This window comes from Pararge aegeria, chromosome 26 (assembly GCF_905163445.1).
Source record: "Pararge aegeria chromosome 26, ilParAegt1.1, whole genome shotgun sequence".
NCBI classification, from domain to species: Eukaryota; Metazoa; Arthropoda; class Insecta; order Lepidoptera; family Nymphalidae; genus Pararge; species Pararge aegeria.
This window is the reverse complement of record NC_053205.1, coordinates 208,015-228,748: the sequence shown is the minus strand read 5'-3', so window position 1 is coordinate 228,748 and position 20,734 is coordinate 208,015. Positions and strand designations below refer to the sequence as shown.

The 20,734-nt window shown below is 41.3% G+C and overlaps 1 protein-coding gene and 2 non-coding genes across 3 annotated transcripts; all 3 read right to left on the bottom strand.

The window, feature by feature from the left end:
• Positions 1 to 5,662: 5,662 nt before the first annotated feature.
• LOC120634992 lies at positions 5,663 to 10,999 on the bottom strand. The gene is made up of 3 exons (XM_039905900.1): positions 10,360 to 10,999; positions 9,478 to 9,870; positions 5,663 to 9,207 (listed from the first exon to the last, which is right to left on the bottom strand). The coding sequence occupies exons 1-3, from the start codon at positions 10,997 to 10,999 to the stop codon at positions 5,663 to 5,665; spliced, it is 4,578 nt and encodes a 1,525-aa protein (XP_039761834.1).
• Positions 11,000 to 15,391: 4,392 nt separating this feature from the next.
• Positions 15,392 to 15,548, bottom strand: LOC120635496. Its single transcript, XR_005659289.1, has one exon. It is a non-coding gene; the product is annotated as a 5.8S ribosomal RNA (ribosomal RNA).
• Positions 15,549 to 15,896: 348 nt separating this feature from the next.
• LOC120635501 lies at positions 15,897 to 17,798 on the bottom strand. The gene has a single exon (XR_005659293.1). It is a non-coding gene; the product is annotated as a small subunit ribosomal RNA (ribosomal RNA).
• Between the last annotated feature and the right edge of the window lie 2,936 nt (positions 17,799 to 20,734).

Genomic DNA, 20,734 nt, shown 5'->3' with positions numbered 1-20,734 from the left:
ACGGGAAGATCTACTCGTTTAAAGGATCGTTATTATGGTTGTCTACACCGAAACATTGATCGTCTGAAGAGTTAGTCAGGTGTATCCGGTTTCGCGGTAGGAAACTATTTGGAGGTTGACGATTCGGACTATGTGCGTTTTCTATGTTGTTGAAACGTCTATTGTTATTGTATTGTCGTTTCCTGCAATTTTCTATAGTATGACCAAGGTTTTTGCAGTACCTGCAGACGGGTGTGTTGGAGCTTGGTTTGAATTGAGCCTGAGGTTGTAACTGTGGCCTTGAGTATGTTGCAGTTGAGTGATTTTGTCTGCGCTGTTCGAAGTTATTCGCAATAAAGGAGCCTGTGGTCGGGTTTGTATATTTTCGGTTGTTGATTCCTACGATTTTTTCCTCAGCAGTGGCAAGATTTATTGCCTCATTAAGAGTGTTGGGGTCCCTACATCTAACGACCGTGGATAGCGATGATTGAAGACCAATCATAAATACGTTGAGGGCTAAATCTTGCATTGCGGCTACACGGCCGGCTAATTCGTCTTTCTTCCTCGTTGGAATTGAAATGTTTATTTCGGTTAAGAGTTTTGCGAGACAAGCCTCAACTCTTAAGGAGTAATGGCTCACGGATTCGTTGCGACCTTGTTTGCATTCCTGCAGGTCGGAGAGAAGATAAGCATAATGTTTTATGTCGCCGAATTGTGTTTTTAGAAATTCTTCTAACTGTGACCACTTTGTGAATTCCTTTACAGCGCATGCAGTTTCTGCTTTGCCTTCAAGGCGGCTAAGGATATATTTGAAAAGAATTTCTGTTTGTGTGGCCGATGCAAGGTTAATCGCATTACGACAATTATTAATAAAGGGAGTCAACTTTTCTCTGGTACCGTCGAAGGTTCCAATGAATTTAATTAAAACGTTTAAATCAATATCTGACATTTTGTATTGAGAGTCTTCGTCCTTTATTTCTTTCAGTTTTGACATAAGTATAACAAAAAATTTATAAAAGCAAATGAATCTTTAAATTACTAGTGTGAATAATTATACGAGCTATTATAATGGTACAAATTAAAAGTATCTAAAACTAGCATTAAGACACAGGTGCGACTCGGTGTTATCAGTTCTTCGAAACGGCGTGTGGGCGAGAAACGTTCGGCAGAGTCTTATCGTTCATAAACAATGATCTTCGAATGGATGGAATGTTTTGGTTTTACACTAAGTTATAAGCACAAAGGTATAACTCACAGTGTTAGCAGGAACATGGTACTTGTTTTTCAGGATGTAGCTCGCTGGAGGTAAATCTTGAGTTTTCGTCTTGGGATTCAGCGGGGAACAAATTGGATGATATTATTACGGCTCTTCCAGGATACAGTGCGGGACACGACGAAACCGGAACCAAGATACAGCGACAGTGGTAGATAGGTTCCGCGACACTTTCTTTCTTTCAGGATACGGAGATTAGAACAGTTTTTAGTATTGGCACTTTTCACTTCACGACACTGGTTTTTGAGTCCGGGGATTTAATATCCCACCGCTGCCACCATTGTTATCGGGGGTTACACGATTTAAGTTTTAAAAAAAAGATTTATTACTTGCTATAGAAACTTTAATATAAAAAAAGGAAATAGAAAATATTAAACAATATGGGATTGGTCAATAAAACACGAGTATTTTCCTTGAATGCCGGTGGAAGACTGACTGTCCCTTTCCATTATATTTGATATGCAATAGGACTGAGGCATCACTGTCTCAGCATTATTGCTAGCATGGGGAAGGATATAACAGTACGAAACTACATAAAAAGTTTATTGATATCCATCCAGACCTTTCAAACATCTCTCCACAAAGACTATCTAATCAAAGGCGCTCTATAGTAAATAATCGATTATTAGATATCAAAAAAATAGAGAAAATAAAGACCGATGTTTTAAATATGAACATCACTCACATAAATACACCCACACAAAATGCACAATTACCTCATTTAAATTACCAAGAAACGCCCAACAATGTTACACTAACTACAAACGACACTAGTGATATTAATTTACTTCCACATTATAATTTACTGGCTACTTATCCTTATCCTCGAAATACAACTGATGAAGTAACGAGTGAGACTGATGTTATAAAAAGTAATAATAACTCACTCGTCCATATTAACCATGATATAGATAATACATTTAAAGAAACCTTTAGTAAGTACACTGATACCGATCCTACTACTAGACCGTTCATCTGGAAGCAGAAATCTTCGAAAAAGTTCTCGATAATTATACATTACATTGATAATAAAATTCTACCAAAGTATTTAAATACAGACACAGACTTTAAAACACTACAAACTATAATATACTGCGCAGCATGGACAGCGGCTAAATGTAATGGTGCAAAAATGGATATAACTGCAGAACAGTCGAACAGAATGGGACCTAAAAAACCGAATTGGGAAAGAAGATTAGAGAAGAAGAGAGAAGATCTTAAAGTAAAAATAGGCAGATTGATTCAATATCGTAACGGAAATACAAGCCCAATGCTGACAGCGCAAGTAAGGAAAATAATGGACCAATACAAGGTACATTCTATACATGAGGGACCAAACTCATGCATTACACAATTTATAGATACTCTCAAACAAAAACTTACAGTTATAGCCAGTAGAATTAATAGATATCGAGCATGTACACTACGCAAAACACAAAACAACCAATTTAAAAACAACGAAAAAAACTTCTATCGGAATTTAAAATTATCTACATCTAATAATACATCAAGTAATCATCCCTCTACTCCTAACACTCCGGAACCAGATCTGGTTCTAAAATTTTGGGCTGACATATGGGAGAAACCTAAAGATCATAATGATAAAGCAGATTGGATCAGAGATGAATACGATAGAAATAGACACGTACAGCCAATGCCCTTTGAATTCATATCAATAGAGACATTTCAAAATGTCATAAAAAAACTGCATAATTGGAAAGCCCCTGGAACTGATAAGATACACAACTTCTGGTACAAGAAGTTTGCATACACCCATCTTTCAAGATCCCTCTATACCTGACTATGTAATGGCAGGAACAACCTACATGATTTCAAAGGATCCTTCAGATCCAACCAACCCAGCCAAATACAGACCAATTATTAGTATTAATTACAGCCTCCAAACTATTTATAAAATAATTAGTTCCTGTATTACTAGTTTAATATACGACCACATTGAAAACAATAGAATTCTAGCTGAACCACAAAAAGGGTGCAGGAAATATAGTCAGGGCTGCAAAGAACAACTTATAATCGACTCTGTGATATTACGGCTAGTACAAAAACAGAAAAAAGAGCTTCACTCTATGTACGTTGATTACAAGAAAGCATATGATTCCGTACCCCTTTCGTGGCTGTTAAAAGTCTTAGATATCTATAAAATACATCCTACACTAACAAACTTACTGCAAACTGTAATGCACAAGTGGACCACACGACTTAAAATATCACACACTGAAAGCGAACCTATGCATATCAAACGCGGTATCTTCCAAGGTGACTCTTTGAGCCCACTATGGTTTTGCCTAGCTTTGAATCCACTCTCCAATGTACTGATTGCTGCAAACGTAGGCTATCCCTTAAAATACACAAAGGATAATAACATGAACGAACAGATAACTACCCAGATAAATCATCTCATGTATATGGATGACATAAAATTATATGCCACGACACAAAAAGATTTGTATCAATAAGGTAATCTTACTGAGCAATATTCTCAAGATATTTGTATGGAATTTGGCATTGATAAATGCAAAATTAATGCAATCAAAGATGGACAAAGTCTACAACACACTTACCACATGGAAGCTGGACAGCAAATCAATTCACTAGAAGAGACTGAAGTTTATAAGTATTTAGGATATAACCAGGGGAAGTTAATAGAGAACAAAAACACAAAAACCAAACTAATACAACAATTTAAACATAGACTCAACTCCCTCGTAAATTCACAATTAAAGTCACGAAATATTATCAAAGCTATTAACTCATTTTCTATACCGATTTTAACATATTCATTTGGCATTATTAACTGGCCGAAAACAGAATTAAAGAAAATTCAAAGAATTATAAACACAACACTAACTAAGCACCGTAAACATCATCCACGAGCATGCTTTCAACGACAGACTACCACGCCATGAAGGCGGCAGAGGAATAATAGATATCCAAAACCTACACAATAAACAAATAACGACACTCCGATCTTACTTTTACAAAAAATCAACCACATCCGGTCTTCATCAGGCGACTGTCCAATGTGACGCTAAATTAACACAGCTGAACCTCCAAGACAAAACATTCCAAAAAAATGAGAGACAAAACATTCCAAAAAAATGAGACACAAACCACAGAACAGACAAAAATAAATGAGTGGGCCCGAAAGTCTCTACATGGGAGACATCGACATGACCTCTGCCAACCTAATGTCGACAAAGCAGCGTCGAACGCCTGGTTAAGTCGTGGCGAACTCTTCCCTGAGACTGAAGGGTTCATGATTGCTATACAAGACCAAATAATTGAAACTCGCAACTACCAAAGACATATAATGAGGATATTAAACTTGCCTACGGACTTGTGCCGAAAATGCAATAGTATTTCTGAAACCATACAGCACATAACAGGCGCTTGTAAATTAATAGCGCAGACAGAATATAAACACCGCCACGATCAAGTCGCAAATATTATCCATCAGAAGTTAGCTTACAAATATAATCTCATATCAAGTGTGAAACCCATACCTTATTATAAATATGTACCAGAATCAGTTCTCGAAAACAACGAATACAGACTGTATTACGACCGTGCAATTCTTACAGATAGAACAATCTGTATGCGCCAAGTTATATTAAGTTATTTAAGATTTTTATTTTTCGAATGAGTGGACTGTATTTTTTTGCGGTAAATTGGTGTACAAAAGAAAGATACAAAGGAATCAGAGCACAAGGAAGACAGCACTTACTTGACCTTATTTTTCATGGGTAGGAGCACGCCGTCCGTTGATCCAAATATTCCTCACGAAGTCCTCTCTTCTCGAACACCACCACTTATGTTATATTTCGGCACACACATAAATATAGGAATTATGCTTAAAAGGATCTCATTGAAACTTCTAAGGTATATTATGATATTTTATGGCTTATTTTCAGGCAGCCAGTAAACTCGTATTGCCCGTTACTTTTCGCAATCGGAAAGCAAGTCGTCCGCAAACGTCTTAATCGTTTGCTTCCGTTAATTTGAGTGACAGCTCTGCGTTCTAGTGTTTTTGAGGCGTATGAGGGCGCCAGTCTCTTCACGGAGAATCGTTCAGTGCTGTTTTAGGTTGGATATGGGAGAATAGGAACACCAATGAAATTTTAAATTATTATTTAAGACTTAATTATAACTTGGCGCAACCATTCACCCGCCCTTAAAGGGTCACCTTTAAGAAAAGCTCTCATAAGGTATGAGGTAGAATTGCCTCTTTTAAGAACGCGTATTGCGCATGGGCGTATTTCATATAAGTATGTGTATATTTACGAAAGTATATTAAAAAATATTAATTATTTGTAGAATTATTATAAAAGAGAATAAAGTCTTAACGTATGAGCTACTTAGTACTAAATTATGAAACTATAATTGTTACGCTTATTGCGTCGGAAGAGGGCATAAGCGAACGACCGGACGGACGTAAGTTCTCCCGGAAATTTTAACGGTCGCTACGCGTATGACGCCGTCTTTCGAGGGATGCACTTTCTCTACTACTGCTAGAGGCCAAGCCAGAGGCGGTACGTTGTCATTTATAACTACGACGACAGTTCCCGGCGTAATAGGTACGGAAGGCGTATTCCATTTCAAACGAACTTGCAATCCGTGCAAATATTCCATCCTCCAACGATTCCAAAACGATTGGACCATTTTATCTATTAACGAGTACCTGTCAACCAAGTTAATTTTGTCTGGATTGACATCAGGCGCAGGCAAGGAGAATAGAGACGCAGTATGTAGGAAGTGACTTGGAGTAAGAGCCGAAGGTTCGGCAGGGTCAGAGCTTAGTATTGTTAGCGGACGCGAATTGAGAAGACATTCGACCTGAATGAGCACAGTGCAAAGTTCCTCATAAGAAAGGAGCTGTTGCCCTATGACCTTGAACAGGATCGTCTTAGTCACCTTGATCATACTTTCCCATGAACCTCCAAAGTGTGGGGAATTGGGACAGATGAATTTCCAAGTTATGCGATTTTCAGCGCATTCCTGCTCTAGCTTCGGGTAATATTCCTCTCTTAGAAATTTATAGAGGTCCCGAAGGTAAGAAGCAGCACCCTGGAAGTTTTTAGCATTGTCGCTATGCAGCACCTGAACAGGACCACGACGTGATAGGAATCTTTTAAACCCGGCGAGGAAACTGGGGGTGCTAAGTGAGGTAGCGACCTCAATGTGCGTAGATCTCGTAGTGAGACACGTGAACAGCACAATATAAGCTTTCTCGCTGTGTACGCCACGGCGGCGTACAGGAACGTATGGTATAGGACCTGCATTATCGCAGCCGGTGAAACTAAAGGCTTTCAACGCTGGACGTGTACGTATATCAGGAAGATCCGCCATCAGCGGAATGGTTGGACGCGGTTTAAATCTAAAGCAAGTATTGCACATATGTACTCTTTGCCTGACAATACGGCGTGCCGACAGAATCCAGTACCTCTGACGAAGCAGGGCCATTAGGAGTTCGGGTCCAGCATGTAAATGTTTAATGTGGTAATAATCAATGATTATATTTACCACGTGGCCATTGCGAGGCAATATAACCGGATGTATTTTTTCAAAGCTAAGTCCAGAGTTGGCGAGACGACCACCAACGCGGATAAGTCCATCATCAATAAATGGTCTTAGGCGATTAAATGCCGGTGAACATGTTTTATTATTTTTAATAAGAGAATATTCTTCAGCAAAATGCTGATTTTGCAGAGCGCGAAGCATTCTATTCTCTGCGAAATTTAAGTCGTCAGCGGTAACTGCACTAGTGCCGCGACGAGGCAGTAATTTAGCAAATCTACAAATGTATACAATTATACGTAGAAGTTTGCTCCACGAAGAAAAACGGAGAGCAAGCTCGTGTAAGTCGTTCGGGAGTATAGGTTTACACACAGTGTGTATAAGAACCTTCTTCTCGGGTACGTCTTCAATAGACTCTCCCTCTAGAGTTTTGAGTGGCCACTGAGACGGATGCATTGATGCCCATGGTGGACCATGCAGCCACAGAGGGTGTGAGAGAAGCTTCTCAGGAGTTACACCTCTCGATAGAATATCAGCAGAGTTCTCAGTGCCGGGGCAATGATAAAAGTTGTCTGGTGAGATATTCTCAGTTATCTGTACAACGCGATTCGCGACAAAAGTCTGCCATCTATGCGGTGAACTTTTTATCCAATATAGGGCGACTTTGGAATCGAGAAATGCATATGTAGCCTTGATTGGGATACGCTCAGAGTAAGTGTCATGTACTGTACGAAGCAATTTCGACAGTAGGACGCCACCTAATAGTTCGAGACGAGCAATTGAATGAGGTTTCGTCGGCGAAACTTTACTTTTCGCATAAGCAAGACGCACAGTGTTACCAGTAGGGGAGCTAACGTGTAAATAAACGACAGCACCATAGGCTGCGAGACTAGCATCTGATAGTCCCAGGAGAGTGACCTCACAGTCTGTTGTCACGCCCACATGACGCGGTATGTGTAGCTTATTTAGAGCTGGCAACTCATCGCAAAACTGTCTCCACATCTTAATGATGTGTGGTGGAGCTACAGTGTCCCAATCAAGATTTAATTGCCAAAGCATTTTAATTAATATTTTGGCATACACGACTGTGGGAGCAACGAAGCCCATTATGTCCCACAGACGGGCAACAGTCGACAAGATGGAGCGCTTAGTGCATGTCACATCGTCGGGCACAGAAATTTTAAAATAGAAAGCGTCATTTCCAGTATACCAATGCAGACCAAGTATTTTATGGTGCATGGTTTTGTCAAACTCCACTTCAGTCGGAAGTTTGTGGGACGCAGGAAGGTTATCTAAGACCTCGCGAGAATTGCTGTTCCACTTAACTAATTCCCACTGTGCACCCTTAAAAAGATCGATCATCTGCAGCGACACAGTGACTGCCTCTAGTTCGCTTGGAAGCGAGAAAGCTACGTCATCCATATAAAGCGCGGGTAGCACAATGCTATTCGCTCGTGGATATTTTGCGCCGTCGTCATTCACCAGCTGTCTTACCGTGCGCAGTGCATGGAAGGGACTGGAAGTGAGACCGAAACAGACTCGATTGAACTGGTATAGCACAAGAGGGTCTTGTGGATTAAAGCGGTATAAGAAGCATTGATAGCGACGATCAGCTTCGCGCATAACGATTTGTAGAAACTGTTCTCGGCAGTCGGCTGTCATTGCCACTGCATGCAGACGAAAATTCAAAATTATTTTAAAAAGATCTCCCTGTAAATTTTGACCGGAATGTAGCAGATGGTTCAGTGCCTTTCCAGAACTAGAACGACAAGAAGCATCGACGACTAATCTCAGTCTCGTCGAGAGTTTGTCTTCACGTAAAATCCCCGTGTGTGGCATCACGTAAATCGGAACAGGATCTTTAGAATCATATGAAGGCGCGGGAGAAATATAATCTTTCGCGAGATAACCTTTTATGACATCATCATATGCCGACCTCAATTTATTCGAAGCTTCAAGCTTTCTTTCGAGGCAGATGAAACGTTTCTTAGCTATGTCCAAAGAATTCCCTAGGGAATATAGATCCTCTTTAAATGGCAGGCCGACAACGTATCTGCCCGTATCGGGATCTCGGACAGTAGTCGAAGTGTAGAAGTCTTCGCATTCATTATCATCAGGATTCTGAATGGAAGCGGAAGGAAGTTCTTCAAGTTCCCAGAAACGCTTGACTAAAGAGTCAATAGCAGGAGGCTCTTGAACGAAACAACATGTCAAGGCCGTATGAGTATTTATAGTAGGTATCGTAGGCGCATTGCCCATGAACACCAGACCTAACACCGTGCGCAATGCAACGGGCACCGACGGGTCGCGACGTGACGTATGGACGTCGTCGGGGAGAAGCAAATGTGGAAATAGGGAAGCTCCTATTAAAGCATCAATTTTATCAGGTACGCCGTAACTCGCATCGGCAAGCGGAATACCTTTAAGGTGTGATAGGACTGCCGTATCTATCACAGCCGTAGGTAATTTGTCTGTCACTTTATCAACAACAAGTGGCGAGATATTAAAACTAACGTTATCATCAAAACGCGAATAAAACGTCAAGTCAACCGAGCTGGATTGTACAACCTTCTCAATTCCACCGAACCCCTTCACGATAGTACGTTCTGTGAATTTAGTTTGCAAACCCAAGCGATCACAACATTCTTTTGAGAGGAAATCGGCCTGCGAAGCAGAATCCAACAATATACGTATAACTTGCCGTTCACCATTACAGTCGTAAACAGCAACTTGTGCGGTAGCCAATAAGACAGTAGTTCGCTTGTCTTCCACACGATTCATTAAATTGCTATTATACACCTGCGTAGCGCTTGTAGACGGGCTTACGCGCGTAGCGCACAGTGCTACGTCGGCGCGATCATCCGCTACGGGCGATGACGCGGTAACGGTAGGTGCGTTCGGTGGCGGCATGACGGTATTCAACTGAGGCGCGCGGGAATGTTCCTCGCGTTGGTCAAAGTGCAGCCTTTTGTTATGTTTCTGACCACACGAACAGTGCGGGGAGACTTCACATTGCCCGACTTTATGTTTTATAGACAGGCAGTTCACACAGGCATTCTTCTCCTTGACGCACTTAAAACGTTCTTGAGGAGTTAATAATTTATTAAAGTCAACACATTTATATAAATGCGCATGTGTTATATTTCTACATAGACACTTGGACGTAGGCTTATCAACCGTGCTTATATAGGCCTGATACTTCGGCGCATTGCCAGAAGTCCCGTTATTCAAATGTTTTATATTTTTATTATGACGTGTATTAGAAGGGTTTGTGACATTCGTATTCGTACGCTCAAACACCTTCGCGCGTGTTGTGATAAATTCCACAAAGTCGTCGAAAGTAGGTATATTCTTACCGCATTTAATTTCAAACGCGCGTACACTCTCAGTATCGACCCTTTGTGTAGCTATATGTAGTATGATAAGATCAGCTAGGTTATCTAACTTTAGGTTTTTTAAAGCGCTTACTGCGCCAGCGAACCGGTCTATGAAATCTTCAAAGTTAGTCGCAGAGGGAGTCTGAAAACCCTTATAGCGAAATAATTCATGTAGGTACGCGGAAGTCAACATACGTTTATCATCGAACCTATTGACGAGTGTTTGTAAAATGAGCTGATAATTCTCAGCACACGGAGAAATTCCAGCGATTGCGCTTTTTGCCTTCCCTGTCAGCTTCGGTAACAGATAAAATAGCTTTTCTGCATCTGTGAGTGATGGATTATTATCTACTACTGACTTAAAGGTCGTATAAAACATCTGAAAAGATTTAATGTCACCATCGAATTCTAATATCGATATGGGAGCTAGCTTCGGCTTGGCTTTTAGCAGCGCGGAGGTCGCATTATGTATTTCTGGTGTCGTATTTAAAGTTGAGCATTTTGTATGAGTTCGTTTGACCCTATTATACAAAGTCTCAAAAGCATACAGACTTTTGTAATCAGGTTTTGCATCTGAATTTAAGTTTAATAAACGTGTATTATAATCGTCTACAATAGACTCGTACTTTAAACGCAATGAATCAATTTGTGAAGATTCGTCTAGAAAATGTTCTCTTTTTTCAACGTTCGTATGAACATCGGGTTCACGAGATAAGTCAAAGACATTTTGCATGATACCGAATATAGCTTCACGTTTAGCAATTAAGATAGACAGTTTAGTATCCTGAATCTCCTTATCACTTTCGCTAGTTTTAGAATCTACTTTAGGAGGCATTTTACTAAAGTGTAAGTGAGACAATTATCTAACAATCACGAAATACCTATATTTTTATGTGAGTATGATAGGTTAATAACCAATCATATACTGGTAAATTAAGTAGGTCGCGCGGAGTGCGGATAATATGCGCAAGCGCGCTTCGTTCGATATTACGCGTGGTCGGGTTATATCGAATGTTCGATCGACCAGAGGTTCGTATAGACAAATCTCGACCTTATATGCTAGGTCTTACGACTCTTGAGTAAATGTTTCACAACCGAAGGTACTACGATAATTAATAATTGCAAGTTTTAAGATTTGTTTTAATTGTTAATTCAATTTAAATACACTAATATTTATCGAAATATACATAAATATGTGTAGATAATTAGTATGTCTAACTGGGGAAATAGCTAGCTCAATGCTATAATGCCGCTTATGCCAGTATTAAGACAAAGAAAATAGATGACGCAATGACCTATTTTATTTAAAATTATATTATTTCAATTATTAGAGCCTATAGAAGTATTCTAACAAGGAAACTAATGCTTCAATACGTTAATATGAAGGAAATGCTGTAAATATCCGGCTCGACGGAACCAAATAAATATGTATGCGCCAAGTTATATTAAGTTATTTAAGATTTTTATTTTTCGAATGAGTGGACTGTATTTTTTTGCGGTAAATTGGTGTACAAAAGAAAGATACAAAGGAATCAGAGCACAAGGAAGACAGCACTTACTTGACCTTATTTTTCATGGGTAGGAGCACGCCGTCCGTTGATCCAAATATTCCTCACGAAGTCCTCTCTTCTCGAACACCACCACTTATGTTATATTTCGGCACACACATAAATATAGGAATTATGCTTAAAAGGATCTCATTGAAACTTCTAAGGTATATTATGATATTTTATGGCTTATTTTCAGGCAGCCAGTAAACTCGTATTGCCCGTTACTTTTCGCAATCGGAAAGCAAGTCGTCCGCAAACGTCTTAATCGTTTGCTTCCGTTAATTTGAGTGACAGCTCTGCGTTCTAGTGTTTTTGAGGCGTATGAGGGCGCCAGTCTCTTCACGGAGAATCGTTCAGTGCTGTTTTAGGTTGGATATGGGAGAATAGGAACACCAATGAAATTTTAAATTATTATTTAAGACTTAATTATAACTTGGCGCAACCACAATCCATTACAATAGACCTGACATTACACTTCAAGATAAAAAGAACCGAACTGCAATCATCATAGACATAGCTATACCCAACACACATAATTTACAAAACACAATATCCGAAAAACTTTCTAAATATACAGACCTTAAAGACGAGATAAAGCGCATGTGGCGGCTTAATGAAGTTAGCATAGTTCCCATAGTATTATCCACTACAGGTGTCATTCCCAAACAACTTCACCAGTCACTCAGCTTACTCAATTTACCGGAATTCACCTACAAATCTCTCCAAAAAGCTGTAATCCTGAACACTTGCAGGATAGTCCGTAAATTCTTACAGGGTAGTGAAGAGCCTACACATCGAACTGGTGAACCCACACACAATCACAATAATGTCCAACCACAACCTTCTACACAGACATGACATTTCCCTCAAGCACAATCCTATACACATACAAACAGTGGCGCACAACATGCACAAAAGCACTGCATACCCAAATTATCTTATATAACCCGTATTGGAGGGGACTTTTTTCCATTTTATGCCATGTACCTGCTCTATGCATACCCTGATCACAAACCCTGTGCACGCCACTGCATACAAACCCACAACATTAATAATTAACTTAATTAATTATTAAGTTTTTTTTTTTTTTTTTACTCTGGGTGTGCACTTGACTTAGGTCCGTGCACACCTGAAACACCAGCTGTTAGCTGAGACACTAAAGTGTACACAGATAATATTGGATAGAAGCAGGCGTTACTTTGCGGAAATACATGATATATTATCAAAATTAAGCTTAATTTGCTATACTCCGCGAAAAGCAGGAGAATCTGTGTGGTGTAATTTATAATTTCTTCAATCCTTATACCCCACACCAAACAGATCTTCGGCAATATACCCTCTACGCACGTTTCGCTCCGAAACCGAAGCATCATCAGGAGATGTTGACTTTACAATGAATAATTGTTAAGCAATGAATTGCTAAATTTTATATTCATAATCATAAGTCAAAGTCGACGGAGTAAGACAAAGTCATAAGTCTACATCGCAAGAGATAGTCATAAGTCAAGGTCATAAGACAGTCATAAGTCAAAGACATAAGTCAAAATCATATGTCAAAAAACAAAGTCAAAGTTATGTCATAAGTCAAAGTCGACGTCGTAAGACAAAATCATAAGTCTACATCGTAAGAGAAAGTCATAAGTCTAAGTCATAAGACAGTCATAAGTCAAAGTCATAAGTCAAAGAACTAAGTCAAAATCATAAGTCAAAGTCGACGGAGTAAGACAAAGTCATAAGTCTACATCGTAAGAGATAGTCATAACTCAAGGTCATAAGACAGTCATAAGTCAAAGACATAAGTCAAAATCATAAGTCAAAGAACTAAGTCAAAGTTATAAGTCAAATTCAAAGTCATAAGTCTAAGTCAATGTCGTAATTCGAAAGTCAAAGACATAAGTCAATGTCATAAGTCAAAGTCGACGTGGTAAGACAAAATCATAAGTCTACATCGTAAGAGAAATTCATAAGTCTAAGTCATAAGTAAGTCATAAGTCAAAGTCTTAAGTCAAAGACATAAGTCAAAATCATAAGTCAAAGTCGACGGAGTAAGACAAAGTCATAAGTCTACATCGTAAGAGATAGTCATAACTCAAGGTCATAAGACAGTCATAAGTCTAAGATTTAGTCTTATGACTTTGACTTATGACTTTCTCTTACGATGTAGACTTATGATTTTGTCTTACGACGTCGACTTTGACTTATGACTTATAACTTTGACTTAGTTTTTGACTTATGATTTTAACTTATGTCTTTGACTTATGACTGTCTTATGACTTAGACTTATGACTTTCTCTTACGATGTAGACTTATGATTTTGTCTTACGACGTCGACTTTGACTTATGACTTATAACTTTGACTTATGATTTTGACTTATGTCTTTGACTTATGACTGTCTTATGACCTTGACTTATGACTATCTCTTACGATGTAGACTTATGACTTTGTCTTACTCCGTCGACTTTGACTTATGATTTTGACTTATGATTTTGACTTATGTCTTTGACTTATGACTTTGACTTATGACTGTCTTATGACTTAGACTTATGACTTTCTCTTACGATGTAGACTTATGATTTAGTCTTATGACTTTGACTTATGACTGTCTTATGACCTTGACTTATGACTATCTCTTACGATGTAGACTTATGACTTTGTCTTACTCCGTCGACTTTGACTTATGATTTTGACTTATGTCTTTGACTTAAGACTTTGACTTATGCCTTAGCCCTCTTTTGACTTAGCCCTCTCGCCGCCTCGCTCCGTCGCTACGGGCCTGGCACCCTCTACGGGAAAACGGCCCCGTTCAAGACGAACTTGGACAGGAGCGGCGACGACGAGATAGCGGAACCTCCCGAACACCACATCTCCCGCGATCGTTAAAACCGCGCGATTCAGTGCTGGGCTCATTCCTGTTCGCTCGCCGCTACTAAGGAAATCCTGGTTAGTTTCTTTTCCTCCGCTTACTAATATGCTTAAATTCGGCGGGTGATCCTCCCTGATCTGAGGCCAACGATAAAAGTGGAGGCAGACGCGATATCCGTCAGCTAGACGGCGCCGCTCGCTCTCGCGCCGCTTTGGCGCGAGCGCGAACGGCGCCGCCTCGCGAGTCCGGACGTCGAGTCCGCCTACGGAGTTTTCAGATTAGATTACTTATTCGATTAGACTACTACACGCTACAAACAACAAAGCGCGCTTATGGGTGCGGTTATCAAATGAATTGGGTCTTCACACCGAAAACTCATTGTCGAAATAATGCGCAGAGCGTGTCGTTAACGCGACGCGTCTCTCTCGTAGGCGTCTTAGCGCACGTTTCGCATGCCCGCACCGTGCGTGCGTCGCAGACGTACGCCACGCATAGCGCACGTATCGCGTTCGACACTAGATCGATTAACCGTTAACGGAAGGGTCGATCGATCGAAGCGATCGTGCGCGCGCGTAGCGACGCTGCTACCGCACCCACGGCTGCTGCTACGGGCTAGCGGCAACGGCGCCGAGCCGGCGAGAGCTTGGCGCGCCTCGAACGACACGCACACATTATTTCATTTTATATATTTAAACGGACCGATTGGCGCTAAGCCTCACGGAGCCGCCATGTGTCCGTGTGCGCGCGTCTCGCCCTAATGAAAGGTTGTTGAGCCGCGCGCCACGAACAGTGTGGTATTTGTTTTTATGCAGCCGGCCCTCAGACAGGAGTGGTCCTGGATGTTTCTCCACGGACCGCAATGTGCGTTCGAAATGTCGATGTTCAAATGTGTCCTGCAGTTCACACTATGACGCGCAGTTAACTGCGTTCTTCATCGACCCGCGAGCCAAGTGATCCACCGTCCAGGGTAATAGTTTAACATTTCTGTTTCATGGTATATTTATATACAACGTTTTTGTCATCATATATATCCAATGCGATCGTAACATAACGACTCTCATCTTAACGGATATAAAGATAACAATATTGGGGTGTCCGAGTAAAGACAACCGACGGACCGCGCCGTGTCGTCGATTATATTGGCTAGTGTCATTGTGGCGACAGCTGAATGCAACCGACAGTCCGGCGGACCGATCGCGACGGTCATACTTATACTAGACGGGTTTTTGTTTTTGTTTTGGTTTGGTCTTTAACATAATCGTACAAACATGGGTGCGCGTGCGCGTTTACCGCGGCGACCCGTGCAGACGTTACACGTTAATGATCCTTCCGCAGGTTCCCCTACGGAAACCTTGTTACGACTTTAACTTCCTCTAAATGATCAAGTTTGGTCAACTTCCCAGCAACGCCGACGGCCGTGAAGCCACCGCGTGTCGGTCCGAAGACCTCACTAAATCATTCAATCGGTAGTAGCGACGGGCGGTGTGTACAAAGGGCAGGGACGTAATCAACGCGAGCTTATGACTCGCGCTTACTAGGAATTCCTCGTTTATGGGGGATAATTGCAAACCCCAATCCCCAGCACGAAGGAGTTTCAACGGGTTGCCCGGGCCTCTAGGCCAGGGAGAACATGCTGATTCCTTCAGTGTAGCGCGCGTGCGGCCCAGGACATCTAAGGGCATCACAGACCTGTTATTGCTCAATCTCGTGCGCCTCGAAGACGCCGGTCCCTCTAAGAAGAATTTTAATACGCCGCCAGTGAGTTGCGCGACCGAAGCCGCGCACACCTAAATGACGACGCCTATTTAGCAGGCTAGAGTCTCGTTCGTTACCGGAATTAACCAGACAAATCGCTCCACCAACTAAGAACGGCCATGCACCACCACCCACCGAATCAAGAAAGAGCTGTTAATCTGTCAATCCTTCCGGTGTCCGGGCCTGGTGAGATTTCCCGTGTCGAGTCAAATTAAGCCGCAGGCTCCACTCCTGGTGGTGCCCTTCCGTCAATTCCTTTAAGTTTCAGCTACGCAACCATACTCCCCCCGGAGTCCAAAATCTTTGGTTTCCCGGAAGCTGCCCGCCGAGCCATTGTAGTAACGTCGGCGGATCGCTAGATGACATATTTACGGTTAGAACTAGGGCGGTATCTAATCGCCTTCGAACCTCTAACTTTCGTTCTTGATTGATGAAAACACCTTTGGCAAATGCTTTCGCTGATGTTCGTCTTGCGACGATCCAAGAATTTCACCTCTAACGTCGCAATACGAATGCCTCCAGTTATCCCTATTAATCATTACCTCGGAGTTCTGAAAACCAACAAAATAGAACCGAGATCATATTCTATTATTCCATGCACGAAATATTCAAGCGGCATTTTGAGTCCGCTTTGAGCACTCTAATTTGTTCAAAGTAAAATTGTCGGCCCATCTCGACACTCAACGAAGAGCACCGCGATAGGATTTTGATATTGAACCGGCGTTTTACCGCCGGCTCACCGACGATATGCTCCGCAGACGTGTCAGTATCACCGCGGATGCGGTGCACCGACAGCGCGGCGCACAAATGCAACTACGAGCTTTTTAACCGCAACAATTTTAGTATACGCTATTGGAGCTGGAATAACCGCGGCTGCTGGCACCAGACTTGCCCTCCAATTGTTCCTCGTTAAAATATTTAAAGTGTACTCATTCCGATTACGAGGCCTCGTAAGAGTCCCGTATCGTTATTTTTCGTCACTACCTCCCCGTGCCGGGAGTGGGTAATTTGCGCGCCTGCTGCCTTCCTTGGATGTGGTAGCCGTTTCTCAGGCTCCCTCTCCGGAATCGAACCCTGATTCCCCGTTACCCGTGACAACCATGGTAGTCGCAGAAACTACCATCGAAAGTTGATAAGGCAGACATTTGAAAGATGCGTCGCCGGTACTGGACCATGCGATCGGCAAAAGTTATCCAGATTCATCAAAATTAACGACTTCGGACGCGAGGCCCTCCGTCGATTGGTTTTGATCTAATAAAAGCGCTCGTCCCATCACTGGTCAGAGTTCTGATTGCATGTATTAGCTTAGAATTACCACAGTTATCCAAGTAACTGAGTAAGATCTAAGGAACCAAAACTGATATATTGAGCCATTCGCGGTATCGCCTTAATACGGCTTGCACTGAGACATGCATGGCTTAATCTTTGAGACAAGCATATAACTACTGGCAGGATCAACCAGGGAGCTATCCACATACTTCACGCCACGTAACGCCCGTAGCTGTTAACTAAGGGGAACGTAGGCGCGCAGTTAGCGAGCCCCTTCCGTAGCGAGCGAGCCGCCGCTCCGGTTCACGGCGCTGCAGCCCCATCTCACGACGGAAGGTCGAAGCACGTCGCGCGCCATTCTATTAAGAGCGGCGACGCGGTGCCCGACAAAATTTATTCTATGATGTGCTGCGAGACGAGAGAGTTTCGCCCCGCCGTCAGCATTCGACGAGCGGAACTATTAAACCCAGACGCCCCCGCAGGACGAGGACACATTTCACGTTGCACCGCCTCCGTTAGGAAGCCGTGCGACGTGGTCCCAAGCATTGAAGGTTCTTTGAACGAGACTTAACACACATTGACGCTCTTGCGAGCTATGATTTTATAACATATTCGAGTACGACACCCGGAGATCGTCGCCCGGTACTTGAGAGACTTCTTTTATAACACCATTTTATATTATTTTTAACACCACGCGCGCATAAACACAGGGGGCAAGGCCGCACAAACGAACGCAACAGTCTGCGATTGTGAGCGCGCCACGCCGGTCCCGTATTATGAGAGCTGTATTAAAAATATCACATCTGAATGTACAGTTTTTATATTAAACTGTTTAGCTGGATAAACTTTTAACGACCGTTTGATTTTACATTGAAATGTAATAACGAAATAACGCAGAGGGAATTTCTGACAGTTAACACATTCGACCCGAGAGAGAGCACATCATATCACAATCGATAATAATATACACTCTGAAAATCTCACACATTAATGCCATACAATTGCCCAGACGCGATTCCGTCGGTCGACGCCGTTCATCGGGGGTACAATATTAATATGATATTAAAAAATAATACCATAAAAATAAATAAATAAAATAAACATAATATAATAAAAAAAAGAACAACCAACCTCTTTTTTAGAGAAATGCGAACGTGACAACAAAACTAACGCAGAGACGCGAGAGAGAAGTCTGAACAACGCCACTTTGTGTGGCGCCGCAGCAATCAGACTACTCCTTTAGACTCGGGTATTTCGTCGTCGCCGTCACCTTCGCACCTCCACCCCATATAGTAGTGGCGCGTCGCGACGGGCCTAATGTGTTAGTGAACAAATTAAATTAAACATATTTAAATGGGTTTTTTTTTTTAATATCCAATTAAAGGAAAAAAGGGACCACCAGGAACACCTCTTGCACGAGAACGGGCGTGGGCTTGGGCGTGGGCGTGGGCGTGGGCGTGGGCGTGGGCGTGGGCGCGATGCTTGCGGGTGATTGCCGCGTGGTTCAGAGGGGCGGTACATTTGCGCGCCCACGCCCACCCCCTCTACCAATCCAACGCCCACGCCCACGCCCACGCCCACGCCCACTCTCACTTTTAAGGCTGGCAGGTGCGTGCGTGCATTGTATATAATACGGACGGCGGTGACAAACAGTTCGTGTATTAATTCACACCCGACCGCCAGAGTCTCATCTCTCCCGTCATGTTCGTGAATCGAAACGCGCCGCGCCGCACCGCACCGCACCGCACCGCCCTGCCTATGTTTACCTAAAGTGAATGTTATTAGTAATTTTATAAGGATGACATTATTAAACTTCCCCTTAGTAATAATAGTCATAAAAAAAGGCGCAGGCGTGGGCGTGGGCGTGGGCTTGGTTTAGACGGACGGTGCATTAGCGCGCGCACACGTAAGTGTCGTAATAATCTTCGAAGGGAGACTTCCAGTTCGTGTATCGAATCTTACCGTACCGCGCTGCTACTATGTTTTTTTTTTTTAAATTTTCTAAAAATCTATATTTACTCAAATTAAAAGTAATCCTTCAATTCTGTTGTGATAATATTAAAAAAAAAATTCCACCGTAAAACAAATTAACAAAAAGGAATATAACGAAATATTTTTCAGTGTATAGTCAGTCAGTTCGTGTATTAAACACCTCGCCAGTGGTACTATATACGGTTTCGACTAGGGAGACTGAACTGCCCCCTGTCCGGTTCGTGGATCGAAACGCGCGGCGTCTACATATATTTGATTTTCAAACAAGGAACAATAAAAATATTCAATATTTATCGATATAGCTAGGCTACCTAAACTAAGTAATAATGATATAATATAATGAAACTTGAATTGAAAACGAGTTTAAAATATTGAGTGGCAATCAAATATGATGTAAAGAAAAAAAAAAGTTTTTTTAACGTTAATTTTTATGCATATATGTATATATGTATATGTATATATATTAATATACTTACGCGCTTCAATCGCTTTATACAATAATGTAAGTAAATAACTACGTACATAATTTACTTAATCACTTTTAATACTACATATTTATATACGTATATAGAGTTTACTTATTCACTTTTGTTACATAAATTATTAACTCACTCACCTTATTTACTTATTATTAGTATTTAAGTATACCATTTACTTTATATTATTATATATCGATATCAGTTTAATGTGACTTATGAAAACTATTGAAACTAATTGTTATTTTACGATATCTTATAATATAAATACTAGAGAGTACTTTGTAGTGGTACGTTTTGTTTTTTGTTTTTTTGTTTCTTATTTAAAAACGGAACTGAACCTAAGTGTCACCCGTCCTATTCATGTTCTAACCTAACCTAACCTAACCTATCCAAACCTTTTAAAACTAGTTTGGATTCCTTTAGACCTAAGCCCAGCGGCAACTACGACTAACACTACGACTACACACTGATATAGCTAACTAACTGGCTTTCATCGGTGCATCTGTAGCATAACTAGTATTAAAATAGCAATGAGTTTATTATTATTTTTTATTAATGCATATATTAACATCAAATCTTGAATCTAAAGTCTAAAGGAATCCAAACTAGTTTTAGTTTAGGTGTTAGGTTAGGTTAGGTTAGGTTAGGTTAGGTTAGGTTA

Excerpts from the sequence above, each read along its gene's own strand:
- LOC120634992 (XM_039905900.1), bottom strand. The coding sequence starts at position 10,999 with ATGCCTCCTAAAGTAGATTCTAAAACTAGCGAAAGTGATAAGGAGATT. Across the intron at positions 9,871-10,359 it reads CAATAGGTTCGATGATAAAC|AACGTTTTAAGTGCGTCAAG; the intron begins GTATGTTGACTT and ends TAACTCCTCAAG. Across the intron at positions 9,208-9,477 it reads TGGTGAACGGCAAGTTATAC|GTATTCCGCTTGCCGATGCG; the intron begins GTATATTGTTGG and ends CACACCTTAAAG.